The 15,894-nt window shown below is 44.0% G+C and overlaps 1 protein-coding gene across 1 annotated transcript in view; it reads right to left on the bottom strand.

Moving 5' to 3' along the window:
* Positions 1–2,871: 2,871 nt before the first annotated feature.
* gpr153 (G protein-coupled receptor 153) overlaps positions 2,872–15,894 on the bottom strand; it is a 102,804-nt gene continuing 89,781 nt past the window's right edge. The window contains exon 7 of the mRNA XM_080215030.1: positions 2,872–4,479. Within this exon, the coding sequence (XP_080071156.1) occupies positions 3,709–4,479 (771 nt within the window). The 3' untranslated portion in view covers positions 2,872–3,708. The remainder of the gene's footprint in view (positions 4,480–15,894) is intronic.

Raw genomic sequence — 15,894 nt, 5'->3', positions numbered from 1 at the left:
GGATGGGAATAGAGGGATATGGCCCCCTGGAAGGTTAGGAGTTTTCATTAAGTCTGGTACCATGGTCGGTGCAGGCTTGGAGGGCCAAAGGGCCTGTTCCTACGCTGTAATTTTCTTCGTTTTTCCTTTGTTCTTTGAAAGATATGTAAAAAATAAGCAGCAGTGTTTTAGATCATAGAAAAACGCCCCATCGTTATAACAGTATCTGGACACAGACAGAGAGACACCAGATGGTATCACTAGTGAATGTGTTGAGTGTGGATGATGCACAGAGCATGTGATTTAACAGAAGAAGTTGATGTGCGATAGCAGATGATTCACTGTTTTAGCAACAAGAAAGAGCTGAGGAAATGCCAATACACAGGGTGACAATTTCTATTTACTCTTCCGGTTTTTTTTTGAGTGAACTTTTTCCTTTATGCACAGGAGGCCATTTGGGCCAATGTGTCTGTGCTGGTTCTGGCTCATCATCAACTGGACTTGATATCTGAACAAACTTCCTGCTTTGCTCCCGTAATCTTTAATTTTATTTCATTTCAGGTACAGAGTCATAGATTTACACAGAATCTAAGGGCCCAGATGCTCAATGACGCTACAAAAACAAAACAGTGCGGGTGCTGGAAATCTGAAATAAAAACAGAAAATGCTGGAAATACTCAGCACACGGGCAGCACCTGTAGAAAGGGAAACAGAGTTAACATTTCAGGTAGTGACCACTTATCAGCTAATGCTTATGCTCCCCAACCTATATAATTTGTTCCTATTAGCATGAACTTCTATTTCGTTCTCTCTCATGTATCTCCATAATCCTTAAATGCATCAACGCTACTCACCTCAAGCACAAAGTGCCACCCAGTAGGATACAGCAAACAGCAATATTATTATGACCAGATCAGTCTGTTATAGTGGTGTTGGTTGAAGGATCAGTAAGAAGTCTCACAACATCAGGTTAAAGTCCAACAGATTTATTTGGTAGCACGAGCTACCCCATATAATGAGGATAAATATTGGCCAGGATTTCAGGGAGAACTTGCTCTTCTTCAATATAGCACTGCGAAACCTTTTACCTCAGCCGGAGAGAGCAGACAATTGAATCATAGAATCCCTACAGTGCAGAAGAGGGCATTTGGCTCATTGAGTCTGCACTGACTCTCCCCGTAATCTCACACATTTACCATGGCTATTTCATCTAACCTATGCATCCTGGGACACTAGGGGTCAGTTTAGCATGGCCAATCCATCTAACCTGCACATCTTTGGACTATGGGAGGAAACCAGAGCACCCGGAGGGAACCCACACAGACACGGAGAGAATGTGCAGACTCCAAACCGACAATCACACCAGGCCGAAATTGAACCCAGGTCACTGGAACAGTGAAGCAGCAGTGCTAACCACCAAAATTATCTTTTTTATTTCTCCGTGTGTTGTGATACATTCGCTGATATGATCTTTTGGGTTCTCAAACCCACTTCCAATTTCAGTCAATCCCACCTTGTGGAGAAATGATATTTAAGAATGAACACGAACAGAGGGTCAAACAGTAAATGAAGGCTCCTCTGGGATTTGAACCTGGGACATCTCGCGAACTAACTCAATGAAAGACCTGAAGCAAGAATTATGCCCCTAGAGCAATGAGCCTTGGAGTACATTTCATATTAATCTGAACATTTATGAAATGAGTGATACCAAATCAATCAGGGCTTGACTGGGGCATATTAATTTTATTGAGAAATGCTGGAAAAGGATGGAGGCTCATTCTGTAGGATAACACCCAGTTTGAATAGAATAGGGAAGCTAATGGAGCAACTAAGGAAAGAACGTATCGGTGACTCCAAACCTGATTTGAAAATGATGTAGACTGTCGGAACAAGGTGACTCTCAGGGGATGAAAAATTGCACAGGTTCATGTGCACCTGGCTGCTGTCAGGCTGGCATGGACAAGATGGGCCTAATGGCCTCCTTCTGTGCTGTAACTTTTCAGTGGTTCTGTATACAAAATGTTGTGTTCCAAAACACTCCCTTACGTGAGGTGCTAAAAACTGTCTGTTGCCCCAGATTGCAGGGTCATCAAATGGAGGAACTGTCAGTGTTAGACACCATTACAACTTCTGCACATGCCCAATTCAATGCAGAAATCATAAGTCGCTGTCTGTGATTGGCCCACTTCTCTAGAAAGTGCACTGCCGAATTCTTCACCTGACAGAAATCTTTAGAAATCACACGAATTGGTGATGTGAAATATTACTCTTTTATACCCTTATTGCACAGTAAAACCACCCAAAAGTATTGCTCCTTGTTGAATGAGGTGTAACTAGATTTTGAATAGTGCACCACGTCATAATTACTGCTGGACAACCTCTTTGTGGCATGGCAAATTTCTCCATTATGATAAAAATTGCATAGGTTTTTTGATATAGGAGTTTGTAATATACGTTTTAATTATAGTTGAGCTTCTACCTTAGTCCCTTGCGAATGTCTCAATTTTCTTTTCTTTCCTGGTACAATAATTAAAAAAAAGAATTGATTCATTTTACCTTCCAGTGTGCTGAATTCTTCCTGTGATTGACTGCTTAGCTAGCTTAATGGCACCTCTATTGCTGAACGCAAGGGAGCTGCTATAGTTAGTGCTAAGATTAAATTACAGTAATGTTGGCAAAGACATAATCCATGCCATAGAGATCACTCGATCCTTGTGGCAGCTTTCTTTGAGGTCAGCAGTGGGGCTGGCACTTTGACACCGACCCCAAAAATCCAAGCTATTGCAGTGTATTTATGAACGGAATGTAGCCTTTAGACCTCAAATTTTGCAGCAAATGATTGGCGATGAAGAGTTCGGTGTAAGTCACCTTTCTAATCAATTCAGGTCGAGATCAGGTATTGAAGTTGGTTTTTAATATAAACGAACACAGGCCCTAGTTCCGTCCAAGGACAAAGGCCATTGCAAATACTGTTAAGAAAACATTTGTTACTATTAAATTTTAGGACCACTTTACCAAGAGAAAACTAATGTCCATTTTTATGAGGCAACAGCAATGTTGCCGATATATGACATCAATGTTACAAACGCAAAATACACAGGAAAAACAATCGCAAAGGTGACCTTCTATCCCGTTCCCCCCTGCCCCCACCTTTCCCCACAGATAATTTTTATTCTCTTGCATTTGTTAAGAAAATAATCAGCTGTAACAAAATACCAACAGTGCACATCAAATCCCCAAAGTGCATAAGTAGACAGACATGACCTGGTATTGTCCCCCGCCCCGGTGGAGAATCCGTTTTACAGTTTGGGTGTTCTAAAAAATATAATTAACCTTAGAATCACTTTCTCTTCCCTTCCCCTACACAACCCCCAACCTAAACCACCACCAAACATGCTGGGTCTAACAGGAATGCCTACTATTAGATTTGCCTCTTAGAAATCATTTATTTTAAAAATTTAACAAAATAGAAAGCAACAGTCAGTAGTATTGAAATTCAGACCTTACTTAATATCATATGTTTCCAGACAATTCCCTCTCTATTCTCTACAAGGAGATTTGTTTTTCTGTCGTCAAGGGACATGGAAATATTTGCCCGATTCTTTGGTGCGTGACTCATTGCCTTGTGGGTGAATTACAAAATTCCCGTGGTACAAAACAAAGGTAGAAACACCATTTTCTTTTGGGGGGAGAGGAGGAGGTGAGTGGGTGGAGGCTCCAGACTCATTCCTAGGAAGTAGACCCGATGGAATCGGAATGAAAAGTCACATAACCCGAAGAGGCGGAAGGCGAGCTTAAAAAACTGTTCGTGCTTCCTTTGCTTTCCACTTTGATGAGCTTTTCCTGATTGTCCCAAGAGACGCATAGATCTGTCCGGCAGTTTCTGGAAGGATTCTCCTTAATGCTGGGATTGGCACATGTGACCAGATTGTCGTGGGCCCGACTGAAGGGCTCGGCATTCTTTTGAGCCACGGGAGGGTCACTGGGAAAAGTGTTCACCAAGTACTCCTTGGGCCTAGTGACCCCTGTGAAGATGCATTCCTTGCCCTCCGATAACCGACGGAGAGCATGAGGCTCCTTCTCAAAATTGGTTAACGGAAAATGGGAAAACGCAACTGAATATTGTTCATATTTTTCTGGAATTAGGGATATGGAAGATGACCTCAGTGGGGTCTTCATTGGGCTGGGGAGTGGAGTTTCATCAATGTAATTGATTATTTCGTCACGGCTGAAACATTTTAAGTCGTCAGCAAAATATTCCTCTTGGGATTGCTGTTTCAGAGATATGATGCTATCCACGGACTTCCTTCTTTTATGGAAAGCAGCACATTCATCATGTTGGGAGATTAGGCTGCTTCGTCTCTTCTCGTGCCTGGGCGAGCTGTAGTGCAACACTCCTGTGATGTCCTCTGAAGACCCCCATCTGTGAAGATATGAAGGGATTGGGTTTGTTGCCCACATATCTGACTCATCATGGGAGTAGCGTCTGGTTGGAGGAACCTAAGAGACATGAAAAAGAATAAACAGTCTGAAGCAATCTTAACGTTCTCTCCCACTTAAGCAAGTGACTTGGTAAACTCAAACACTTTCTCCCATCTAATATACAGCCAAGTCGACAGAGGGTCAGTCGTAACTCCCAAAGGCAGCAATCCATTTGCCCTGCAAAACTAGCCCTGCCGCCTTCCCCCATCATTTCCAGGGCAGCCACAAGACAGTGCAACTCAATCACAAAGACTTTACCCTTTCCATTTGCAGGTGGGTAGCTCGTGATGATGTGGGAGGTAAGGGGACCATTGCATTTCATAGAATCCCTAGAGTATGTGGAGGCCATTCAGCCCATTGAGCCCATACCAACAACAATCCCACCCAGGCCCTGTCCCCATAACCCCACATATTGACCATGTTTGTCCCTCTGACACTAAGGGTCAATTTGTTAGCATGGCCAATCCATCTAATCTGCATGTCTTTGAACTGTGGGAGAAAACCAGAGCACTCAGAGGAAACCCACATGGACAAGGGGCCTGGGGAGCAGGGGAAATGTACAAACTCCACACAGACAGTGACCTAACACTGGAATTGAACACGAGTCCTTGGCAGCAGTGCTAACCATTGTTCCACTGTGTACCCCAAATTTATATGAGAGTTGTGCCTGGGCTACCTCTGGTAACAGTCGTTTAATGTAAAGTGCATTAGGCTTAATCAATGTAGCACAGGATGTACCAACAGGGAAATGACAGGAATATGAATGTACGTCATAGAATCCCTACAGTACAGAAAGAGGCCATTTGGCCCATCAGGTCTGCACCGACCACAATCCCACTCAGGCCCTATCCTCATGACCCCTACATATTTACCTGCTAACCTATGCATCTCAGGACACTAAGGGGCAATTTTTAGCATGGCCAATCAACCTAACCCGCACATCTTTGGCCTGTGGGAGGAAACCAGAGCACCTGGAGGAAACACACGCAGACACAAGGAGAATGTGAAAACTCCACACAGTGACCCGAGCTGGGAATCGAACCCAGGTCCCTGGAGCTGTGAAGCAACTGTGGTAACCACTGTGCTACCATGCTGCCCTTAATCTCCTTCCTTAATCCCCAAACATGGGCATTGTCATACCATATCTTTTTTCTCTGACAAGCAATGCATCTGAGAAAGTTTCTCAGAAAGAATGTACCGTGCTGATTATAAAAAGACAACACTCTGCATATCAACAACAATGAGATAATTTCTCTTGCTCCTGAATGCCTATTGTATTTTTCAATACTTAGATCCTATCAGCCCACAAACTCATTATGCCACTTGTAGCTGCCACTGCATTGTATATTGACTTAGCACAAGAATAAAACAAGCAAAAATCAACACACCAGAGACATAAATAAAATACTATACAGGCAGACAACTCTGGTACTCAGCCAAAGAAAATGTGAGAAAGGATCATGAAAGAAGGCTAAGTTTTAAGAAAAAGAGGTGGGTGGTAAAGGCTAAAGGAAGGGATTCTAGACTGGACGACTTAGACAGGCTGGCTGACCTCTGAAGCAAAGGGATTGGGGAACATGAGACCAGAGTTGGAGAAACACAGATTACTGCTGGAATTCTACCACCTCGCTCGCCATGGGAATTGGAGCTGGCGAGGGGCGGATCATGGGAAGCTCCATTAACCTTGGGTGGGATTTTCCAGTTTCGGGTTGAGTGAGGCTGTACATGCCAACGATGATTGCAGTTCAAAAAGAAATAACTTACCAAACATTTTGGGTCATTTTAGGATGTGATAAGTGGCGATATAAAGGACATTTCGTCAAATACTATGTGCTTGGCATTGAGTTCAAAAATCAGAAGGGAGAACTTACATTTATATAGCAGCTCTCACAACCTCGGGACATTCTAAGAAACTTTGCTGCCAATGAATTTTTTTTGAACTGCACTTAGCTGTTGTAGGAAGCACAGCAGCCATTTTGTACGCAGCAAGAACCCACAAGCTACAACTTGACAATGACAAGTTATATATTTTCATGACCTTGGTTGAAGGATAAGTACTGGATACCAGGAATAACTGCCTCGTTTTTCTTAATGTAGTGCTCTGGGATCTATCACATTCATCGGTGAGGCAGAGAGTGTCTGCATTTAATATCTCTTCCAAAAGGTGGCACCTTTGACACTGCAGCACTCCCTCAGTACCTCAGTGTTGTGTCAATCTGGATTTTGTGCCTGGCGTGGGACTTGAAACCACAACTTTCTGACCCAGAGGCCACTGCTGACACAAAGTAGAGTTGATTCGGGGGGGGGCATCTGCTGCCCACGTCCAAACTTGCATCAAATCCCATTCGATCATTGTCCTCATGCTGCCTGACCTACTTTGACCTCTGGCACAACAGTGCTTTCATTTTGATATTCTCATACTGCTTTTTAAAATCCTCCATGGCTTTGTGCATCACTATCTCTGTAACCTCCTCCAGCCCACAATCCTCCAACTTCCCTCTTAGTGAAAACACGCACTTCAAAAACATCCTGGAAAATCTGAAGGCGGGCGCTCAGAAAAGTCAGAGGAAGCCATGGGAACGCAAATGTGTCGGGAATCGGCCTTTGTGTTCAAATCTCTCAATGGCCTCACCCTTCTGTTTCTGAAATCTTCTCTAGCCCTACAACTTTCCCAGGTCTCTGAGCTCCAAAGATGTGCTGGTTAGGCTGGTGGGCCTTGGAAAATTGCCCCTTAGTGTCAGGGGGACTAGCAGGATAGATATGTGGGGTTACAGGGATAGGGTCTGGGTGGGATTGTTGTTGGTGCAGGCTCAATGGGCCACCTTTTGCACTATAGGGATTCTATGATTCCCCCCAGATTCTAGCCTCTTGTGCATCACTAATTTTCATTTCTCCACCATTGGTGGATGAGCCTTCACACTTGAATTCCTTCCCTAACTTTCTCTACCGCTTTTATAACACTCATTAAAACCTACCTCTTTGGCCAAGCTATCGGTTGCCTGTCCTAATGTCTTCTTTTATGGCTCAGTGTCAAATTTTCTTCAATGCTATTCTGGTTAAACAAGTCATGATGTCTTACTATGCCAAAGGGACTATATAAATTAAGTTGCTGTTGTTGAGATGATAAGCTTTCAGAAGATTCACTGTTGAACTGAGCTATGCAGACCAGAATAGTTCCAGTTTTGAATACTGATCTGTACTAAATGAGCTGATCTCAGCTGTCGGAGCAATTGTCTTGACCAAAGCACCCTCAAGGAAGGGAAAATTGGTCAGGAATCTTACTCCTAGTCACTAATCAGTCACCTAGTTGGTGTGTGCATTTTTCAAGTCTCCACAATAATGGCCACAATATAACGATGATGTGGAGATGCCGGCATTGGACTGGAGGAAACACAGTAAGAAGTCTTGTAACACCAGGTTAAAGTCTAACAGGTTCATTTGTAGCAAACGCCACTAGCTTTTGGAACTGGCTGTTCCTTCGTCAGGTGGATGGGAGCTCTCACCAACCCGACGAAGGAACAGCCAGTTGCAAAAGCTAGTGGCGTTTGCTATAAATAAATCTGTTGGACTTTAACTTGGTGTTGTGAGACTTCTTACACAATGTAACGTCCAGCCCTTGATCAAATAGCCAATGCGTACTGTCAAGGCTATAAAGTGAACAAAGAACATTTGGGCACAGACTACAGGAACAGCAAACAATTAGAAAGGCAAGTGGTATGCTAACCTTTATCACGAGGAGGTTGGAGTATTAGTGTCAGGACATGTTGCAGCAATTTTATAAGGATCCTGTGAGACCACACATGTAGAACAGTGTAGACATTTTGATTTCCTTTCCTAAGGAAGGATAGAAGTGTTTTCTTTCCTATTTATTCATTCACATAATGTGGGTGTTGAAGGCAAAGCCAGCTTTATTGCCCTTCAGAAGGTGGTTGTGAGTTGTTTATAGAACTATTGCAATCCTTGTGGTCCAGCTAGATTCAACACAGTAAGGGAGGGAGTTCCAGAATTATGGCCCAGCAACAGTTAAGGAACAATGATATGGTTCCAAATTGGAATGGTGTATGGCTTGGAGGAAAACTTGTAGGAGAAGGTGTTCCCATGTACCTTATCCTTCTATACGGTATATGTCATGTGTTTGGAAGATGCTTTCTAAGGAGCCTTGTTGAATTACAGCAGTGCATCTTATAGATGATACACACTCCTACCGCTATGGAGGGAGTGAATGTTAAGGAAGTGGATGGGATGCTGGTAAATCATGGTGCTTTGTCCCAGAAAATGTTAAGCTTCCTGAGTGTTGTTGAAGCTATTAACAATCTTGGGGTGACCTTTGACCAGAAACTAAACTGTGGCTGAAAGAACATGTTAAAGGCTAGGAATCCTGTGGTGAGTAGCTCACCTCCTGACTCCCCTAAGTCTGTCCACCACCTACAAGGTACAAATCAGGAGTGTGATGGAATACTTTCTACCTGCTTGGATGAGTTCAGCTCCAACACTCAAGAAACTTGGCACCATCCAGGACAAAGCATCTCACTTTATTGGTACCCCATCCACAAATATTCACTCCCTCCACCAGTGGCAGCAGTGTGTGCCATCTACAAGATGCACTACAGGAACTCAACAAGATTCCTTAAGTAGCACCTTCCAAACATCTTTAGCATCTTTAGATGGTACAAGAGATGGACAAGAGCAGCAGATACTTGGGAATACCACCACCTGGAAGTTCCCTTCCAAGTGACTCAGCATCCTGACTTGGAAATATATTGCCTTTCCTTCACTTTCGCTCAGTCAAAGTCCAAGAACGTTTTCTTAACAGCACTGGAGGTGTACGTACACCAAATGGACTACGGTGGCTCGGGAAGGCAGCTCACCACTGCCTTTTCGAAAGCAATTAGGGATGCTGGCCCAGCCAGTGATACCCACATCCCATGAATGAACAAAAGAAAAACTGCACTCTTTCAGGCACATAGGGAATATTCCATCATATCCCTGGTGAGTACCTTGTAGATAGGTGGACAACCTTAGGGAAGGTGTGTTATTTACCATGAAATACCCAGCTTCTGAACTACTGCTGTAGCTATTGTATTTAGGTGGCTGGCCCAGTTATTGGTGACTCCCAGCACATTAATGGTGAGGAATTCAGTGTTGGTAATGCTATTGAATGTCTAGAGGTGGTGGTTAGATTTTCTCTTGTTGGAAATAGTCCTTGCCTAGCATTTGTGTGGCATAAATGTTACTTGCTGCTTGTCAGCCCAAGCCTGAATGTTGTCTGAGCCTTGCTGCAAATGAGCATGAATTGCTTCATTGTCTAAGGAGTCTCAAATAATACTGAACATTGAAATCATCAGCAAACATCCCCTCTTCTGAATTTATGTTGGAGGCAAGGTCATCGATGAAGCAGCTGAAGATGGTTGAGCATAGGACATAGACCTAAGGAACCTCTGTAGTGACGTCCTGGGGTTGCGATGTTCAATCACCACAATAATCTTCGTCTGTGCTGCTATGACTTCACCCAGTGGCGAGTCCCCCTAATTTTCATTGACTGCAATTTTACTAGGCGCCTTGACACCACACTTGGCCAAATACTGCCTTGACCTCAAGGGCAGTCAGTCTCATTTCACCTTTGGAATTCAACTCGTTAGTCCATGTTTGGACCAAGAGCAGAAGCTGACTGTTCCTGTTGGAACTCAAACTGGGCACCCGTGAGCAGCTGAGTACATGCTACTTCATGACACTGTCCTGAGGATGAGAATAGACTGATGGGGTGGAAATTAGCTAGACTGGATTCATCCTGATATTTGAAGATGGGATATACCTGGGAAATTTTCCACGTTGTCTGATAGATGTATAGTTGTAGCTATAATGGACTCACAGTTGCATGGTTAGTTCTGAAGTACAAGCCTTCAGCACTACAGCTGGAATGTTGCCAGGACCCATGACCTTTGTTGTGTCTATTGTAACTCAGGGCATTGTTTGATGTCATGTGGATATGAATTGGATTGGCTGTGAAGGTAGGTCCTCAGAATGCAGCCAAAATGGATCATTTACTCAGCATCTCTGCCTGAAAACGAGCGCAGAGTTTTGTCTTTTGCACTGAAGTGCTGGGCTCCCCCATCGAGGGTGGACGTATTTATGGACCCACTTCCTCTCATTGATTGTTTAATTTTTCAGCACCATTCATAATGGGGGCTATAGATAGGTCTATGGATTGGTAGGTATTGATGTGATCGGCGCAACTTGTGGGCCGAAGGGCCTGTTTGTGCTGTAGTGTTCTATGTTCTATAACTGGATGTTGCAGGACTGCAGAGCTTTGATCTACTCAGTTGGCTATTGAATCACTCAGCTCAGCCTACAGTTTGCCATCTCTACCATTTCACATGCACTGTGTCATAGCTTCACTAGGTTAATCTTACTTTCAAGGTATGCAGCTCCTGGCATGATCTCTTACACTCCTCAGTCAACCAAGGATTGACCCCCCTGGCTTGATAATAAAGGCAGAGCAAGGACCATACTGGCCCATGAGGTTACAGTCTGTGGTGGTGATGGTGATATATGAAGTATGGACATGGTGGGTGAGGTGCACTTGATGATTCCTGGGATGAAAAGGCTATCCAGTGAGGTGGGATTGAGTAGAATGAGTTGATATACTCTGGCGTTCAGGAGAATGAAGGGTAATCTCATGGAAATGGATAAAATTCTGGGAGCTGAGGGTGATCACCTTGGCTGGAAAGGGGGGTCACACCCTTGAACCAGGGGGATAGTTTCAAGCGAAGTGATCAGCTATTTTACGGCTGAGATGAATAGAAATTTCTTTTATCAGAAGATTGAGATTTGCTGCATAAGAAAATTATGGATACTCAGAGCAGGATTTTCACAAATTAGACCTGTAAAAGATGGTGTGCAGGACCCAGATGAGGAAGTCCTGCCTCCACTTATGATATTCAATTTTTACCAATAGGGGAAAGGGTATGGAGTTCAAATCGACCCGATCTTGACTGTTGCAAAGGCCTACACTCAAAGTGGAGGAATCAGGAGTTGATGGAGTAAGAAAATAACCCACCAATTGGATGGATAAGTTCTGTATAACTGTCATGATCTAAAGTTTATTAAAAGCCCTGCTCTTTAGACTGAAAAACAAAGCAAATCAATTCCGCGACTACAGCCTAAATAGTTTAATGGTATTTTAATGACAGCAAGCAAAATATTCATAAGGAGTATTTCTTTTAACCAATTCAGGAACAGCTTTTGGATTGTTTAAAAGCAAAATGCTGCAGATGCTGAAATCTGAAACAGAAACAGCAAGTGCTGAAAAATCTCAGCAGGTCTGACAGCATCTGTGAGAGAGAATACAGCCAATGTTTCAAGTCTGATGACCCTTCAGATGAAGAGTCTAGATCCTGAAGGGTCATCTAGACTCAAAACGTTGGCTCTATTCTCTCCCCACAGATGTTATCAGACCTGCTGAGATTTTCCAGCATTTTCTGTTTTTGTTTGGATTGTTTGTGCAGTTAATTACACTCTTGTTTTAGCTGGAGTTCAATAGCAATTACTTTGCGAACTTTAGATTTTCGAGTTAATCAATTTTCAGATCCATTAGCAGCTGGGGGACAGTGCAGTTTAGAGTACAGACAGCAGAGTTTTGGATGTGTTAAGGATTCTGGAGTGCAGGAAGGTAAGGTAGCAGCCAGGACAGCATTGGAATAGTCAAGTCTGGCAGTGACACATGCCTGAATGTGGTGGCAGGATTTTTGGAAGGCTCCCTGCCACTCGAAGAGTCAGTGGGAAAAGCATCCACACCACTCACGGTTGCTAGGCAGCCATTTATGGAGCATTATGTGGCTGGAGACGAGACTGCTGCTTCCCTTGGATGGAAGCCCCATCTCAGAGAGCCAACAGCCAATTAGATGTCATTCCAGTAGCACCAGCAGTGACTAGGATTGCAACTACAAGCAGGTTCGAAGTCTCAAGTCCAGGGCCAGGCAAGTGCTGGGGGTGGGATCTTGTTGCGGAACAGAGAGGTGGGCAGCATTGGTGGGCAGGGGAGTCCTGGAGAAGCAAGGTGGGTGGGAGCATCCCTGAGTGAATCACCTTAGGAGACGGTGCCCAATGTTAAAAGGGGGCCCAGAGGGAGACAACCCCAGGAGGCTTGCCCACATGAGGCACAAAGTGGGGAGACCTACCAGGCTTGCTTACAGACACCTCTTCCTGTAAGCCCCCAAACGGGGACCATAGAACTCTGCCCAGGATTTCAGCAGCAGATCAATAAATGCAAAGGTGGAGATGGTTGATGTTAGGGTTATCTTGGTGGGCTACCTTGGTGATGGAAAGTATGTGTAATTGGAAGCTCAGATCAGGTTCAAATTAGTGGCAAGTCAGCACCTTCCCTGTGAAACATGCCTGTTTATTGCAGTGTCTGCAAGAACAATGCAATCCATTAACTCAAAACAAATCAGCACAACAGAATCACTGGGTATAATGCGATTGACATGAAAGAGATAGGCAAACAATTATCATAATATACAGCAGGGCAAAGTTGAAACAAACCAGGCACGAGAGAGAGAGAGAGCTGTCAGAATCAAAACGGTTTCCTTTCCTGCAGAACGTTCATTTTCATAGAGGATATATAATAATTATTGATAACAAATGATATGACATAGAAACCAGTGATTCTGGTAAATAATCTTTGTTGTGTGCTGACCACTTGTGATAAAATACTTGACTTTAAAGCACAGATTATTTTCCAAACAAAACCACTTGAGAGAAATCAAGATTCCGACATATTCCATCTCTTCATTAACACACAAGTTGAGGGGTAGGAGAACAAATCTGTCTATATTTTCCAGCTCTTCTTGACTGAACCAAGCACCCCTTGGCTTACTTGTTGACTGATGTGGTGTTCACATGTACTGTGAGCTGCTCTGGCAGTATCTTCCTTTTTTGTCAGTCCGTGTGTCTCGATGGGCATTTATTTCAGGCTGGAGATGGGGCAGGACAGGGCCAGTTGTTTGCAGGGACAGAGGTGTCGAGGGTGGTGGTTTGGGGAGGGGGGGGTGTTGAGGAATGGGTTGTGGTTGACAGATCTGAAATGGGAGGAGGCTAGTACCTGAGGTACAGGAACCGCTTACAATATCGGCTAATATTGGGGGCCTAGGTGGGGAGTTGGGTGTGTCAGCTGTGGAAACTCCTTACCTTAGCATCACTTCACCTACTCGCCTACTTCCTAATTTATCTCGACTTCTTTCCTCTTCTTGTCAATCTTGATGGAATCCTACACTAGCTTCTCAATAGCAAAGGAGGAAAGCAAATGCATTTATAGCACCACTCCTGGGTATGAAAGAACCTATAACAAAGTCAGCTGCCTGGAATTGTACCAAAGCAGCACTCCTGGGCATTCGACAGTCCATTACATGGTACGGGGCTGCTTCTCATCATGTGGCAATCCATTAATGATATAAGGCAGCTAAGGACATTTAAAGGAGAAAAATGAGGTCAATCGTGTCCAAAGCTTTTTGCTGCAATTCCAATTTTCCACAAAAACAGACAGTCCTAGGTGGCAACTGAGTTAGGGAGCACCCGACAGATTTAGCTTAGCTCCGTGATAATGTGTCAAACACCAGGTCCAGGCACAGTGGGAGTATCTCATTGGCCCACTGGGGAATTCATTTTGCTGGCAGTTTTGAAATTCCTGTTTGTCTTAACATCTGTAAAAACAGTATAAAAGCATATTTTTAATCTTTTCTGCATCCAAAATACAATTGGAGAAGCCAGCTCAAGCAGAAAACAATTTCAAAATATTATAGCCAATAGCCCCCGTTTGTTTAGGGTGACACTGACCCTTTCAGACCTGGACTGTGCCAAGGGCACAGAAAAATAAATGATGAGTGAGCTGCGAAACGCCGTGCGAAATAATCCTCCTTCTCAGGTCACTAAGGCAGTAGGAATGAGGCCCATTGGGTTTCATGGGCAATGGACTAAATCTCAGATGGTTTTACCCTAATGAGTGCCATTGTTCTATTTCTGCATCGTTTATTTGGATGATATTTTGGAATTAAGCCATTTTTAAATAAAATGAGAAGCCCCGGTGAATGGAGAGGCAGAAAGAATAGAAGGCAAGATGAGGTTAATCAAGAAATATTTGCACTCAAAAGTCCATAGGTTGCAGGAAAAGGGGAAATGCAGTTCCACCATTTTGAGACTCTGAGGGAAAATTGGTTACAAAAACGGACTTTGGCCGGAATTCCCCAGGCATTCATACCGGCCGGATTCTCCGCTCCCGCCAGCAGCGCGTCCCCGCCCGCGGGTTTCCCTGTCGGCATGAGGTGGAGTCAACAGGAATTCCCATTGACAGATGCGGGACCAGAGAATCCCGCCGCTAGCAAATGACGTGCCACCTCCTGGGGCTGGGAGGCCGGAGAATCTCGCTCTCAACAGAGCGAAGACGTAGACACGAGACAGAACACGCGAGAGTGTATTTGGAGTGGAGGATAGTGGGTCAGAAAGAAATTATTTGAGGGGCAGGGAGGGGGAGTTTACGAGGGAGTAAAAGTTGAAGGGTAGGGGGCAGTATTCAAATCTCTGTGGGAATTGGATTTAATTGGGAAGTAAGAGTGGATTTTTGGGGGCAGGGAATCTTTGGCGTGGAGGAGGGAAGTATTGGAGGAGGTGTGGAGATTCCATTAGACACCAGAGGAGATGCAAGTGTCTGCCAATAGATTATGATGAAGGGTGTCAGCAAGTAAAGCAGCAACATAAAAGGCAGCACAGGAAGCATGTGAAGGAAGTTCGATATAGCAAAGCTGCAGGAGGAAGCCTGGATTGATGTAACTTTCTAGCCACTGGGAAGGTCGCATTTCAGTTTGCTTTGTATTAGATTAAAGATTCAAGACATATTCATTCTGACTGAAGAACTTAAATTCTGAGGCCACAGCCCACAAAACCCTATTCCAGGAGGTTGAACTCATAGCCGCCATTTTGAAAGCCTCTTACATTTTCAAAATGGTGAATGTGACTAAGGCGGGTGAAATTAGTAAGAACAGACATTTGAAAATGTCGATAATGGAAGCTCGGAATAACAGCAATGATTTTCATTTGAATTCTCACTGCGGGTATCAATAATTATTCGAAATGACAGACTCCACTTCCAGAAAACCACATCGCCTCAACATCACCAGAAAGTGGCGGTCACCATCACTTCCCTCTGGTCCGAGTCACGGAAATGAACTCTGTGCTCAGAAAGCAAGAAGTCGATTCCCAACACTTAATGTAATTGCTAAAAGATGGATTACTCAGCCCTAACAATGACAGCCATTGCTCCTGAAATAGAATTTTAAACTTCAAAATGACAGGGAAGAGGTGCAAGTGGGAAAAATCAATGCCTATTCTTTCAAGACCATCAAAGACAGGAACCCTTAAGCCTTTCTTTAATGTCTCTCTACG

This window comes from Carcharhinus amblyrhynchos, chromosome 30 (assembly GCF_965287045.1).
Source record: "Carcharhinus amblyrhynchos chromosome 30, sCarAmb.v2.hapA, whole genome shotgun sequence".
In the NCBI taxonomy this organism is placed as follows: Eukaryota; Metazoa; Chordata; class Chondrichthyes; order Carcharhiniformes; family Carcharhinidae; genus Carcharhinus; species Carcharhinus amblyrhynchos.
The sequence above is the reverse complement of the archived record's forward strand: the minus strand, read 5'-3'. Positions and strand labels throughout refer to the sequence as shown.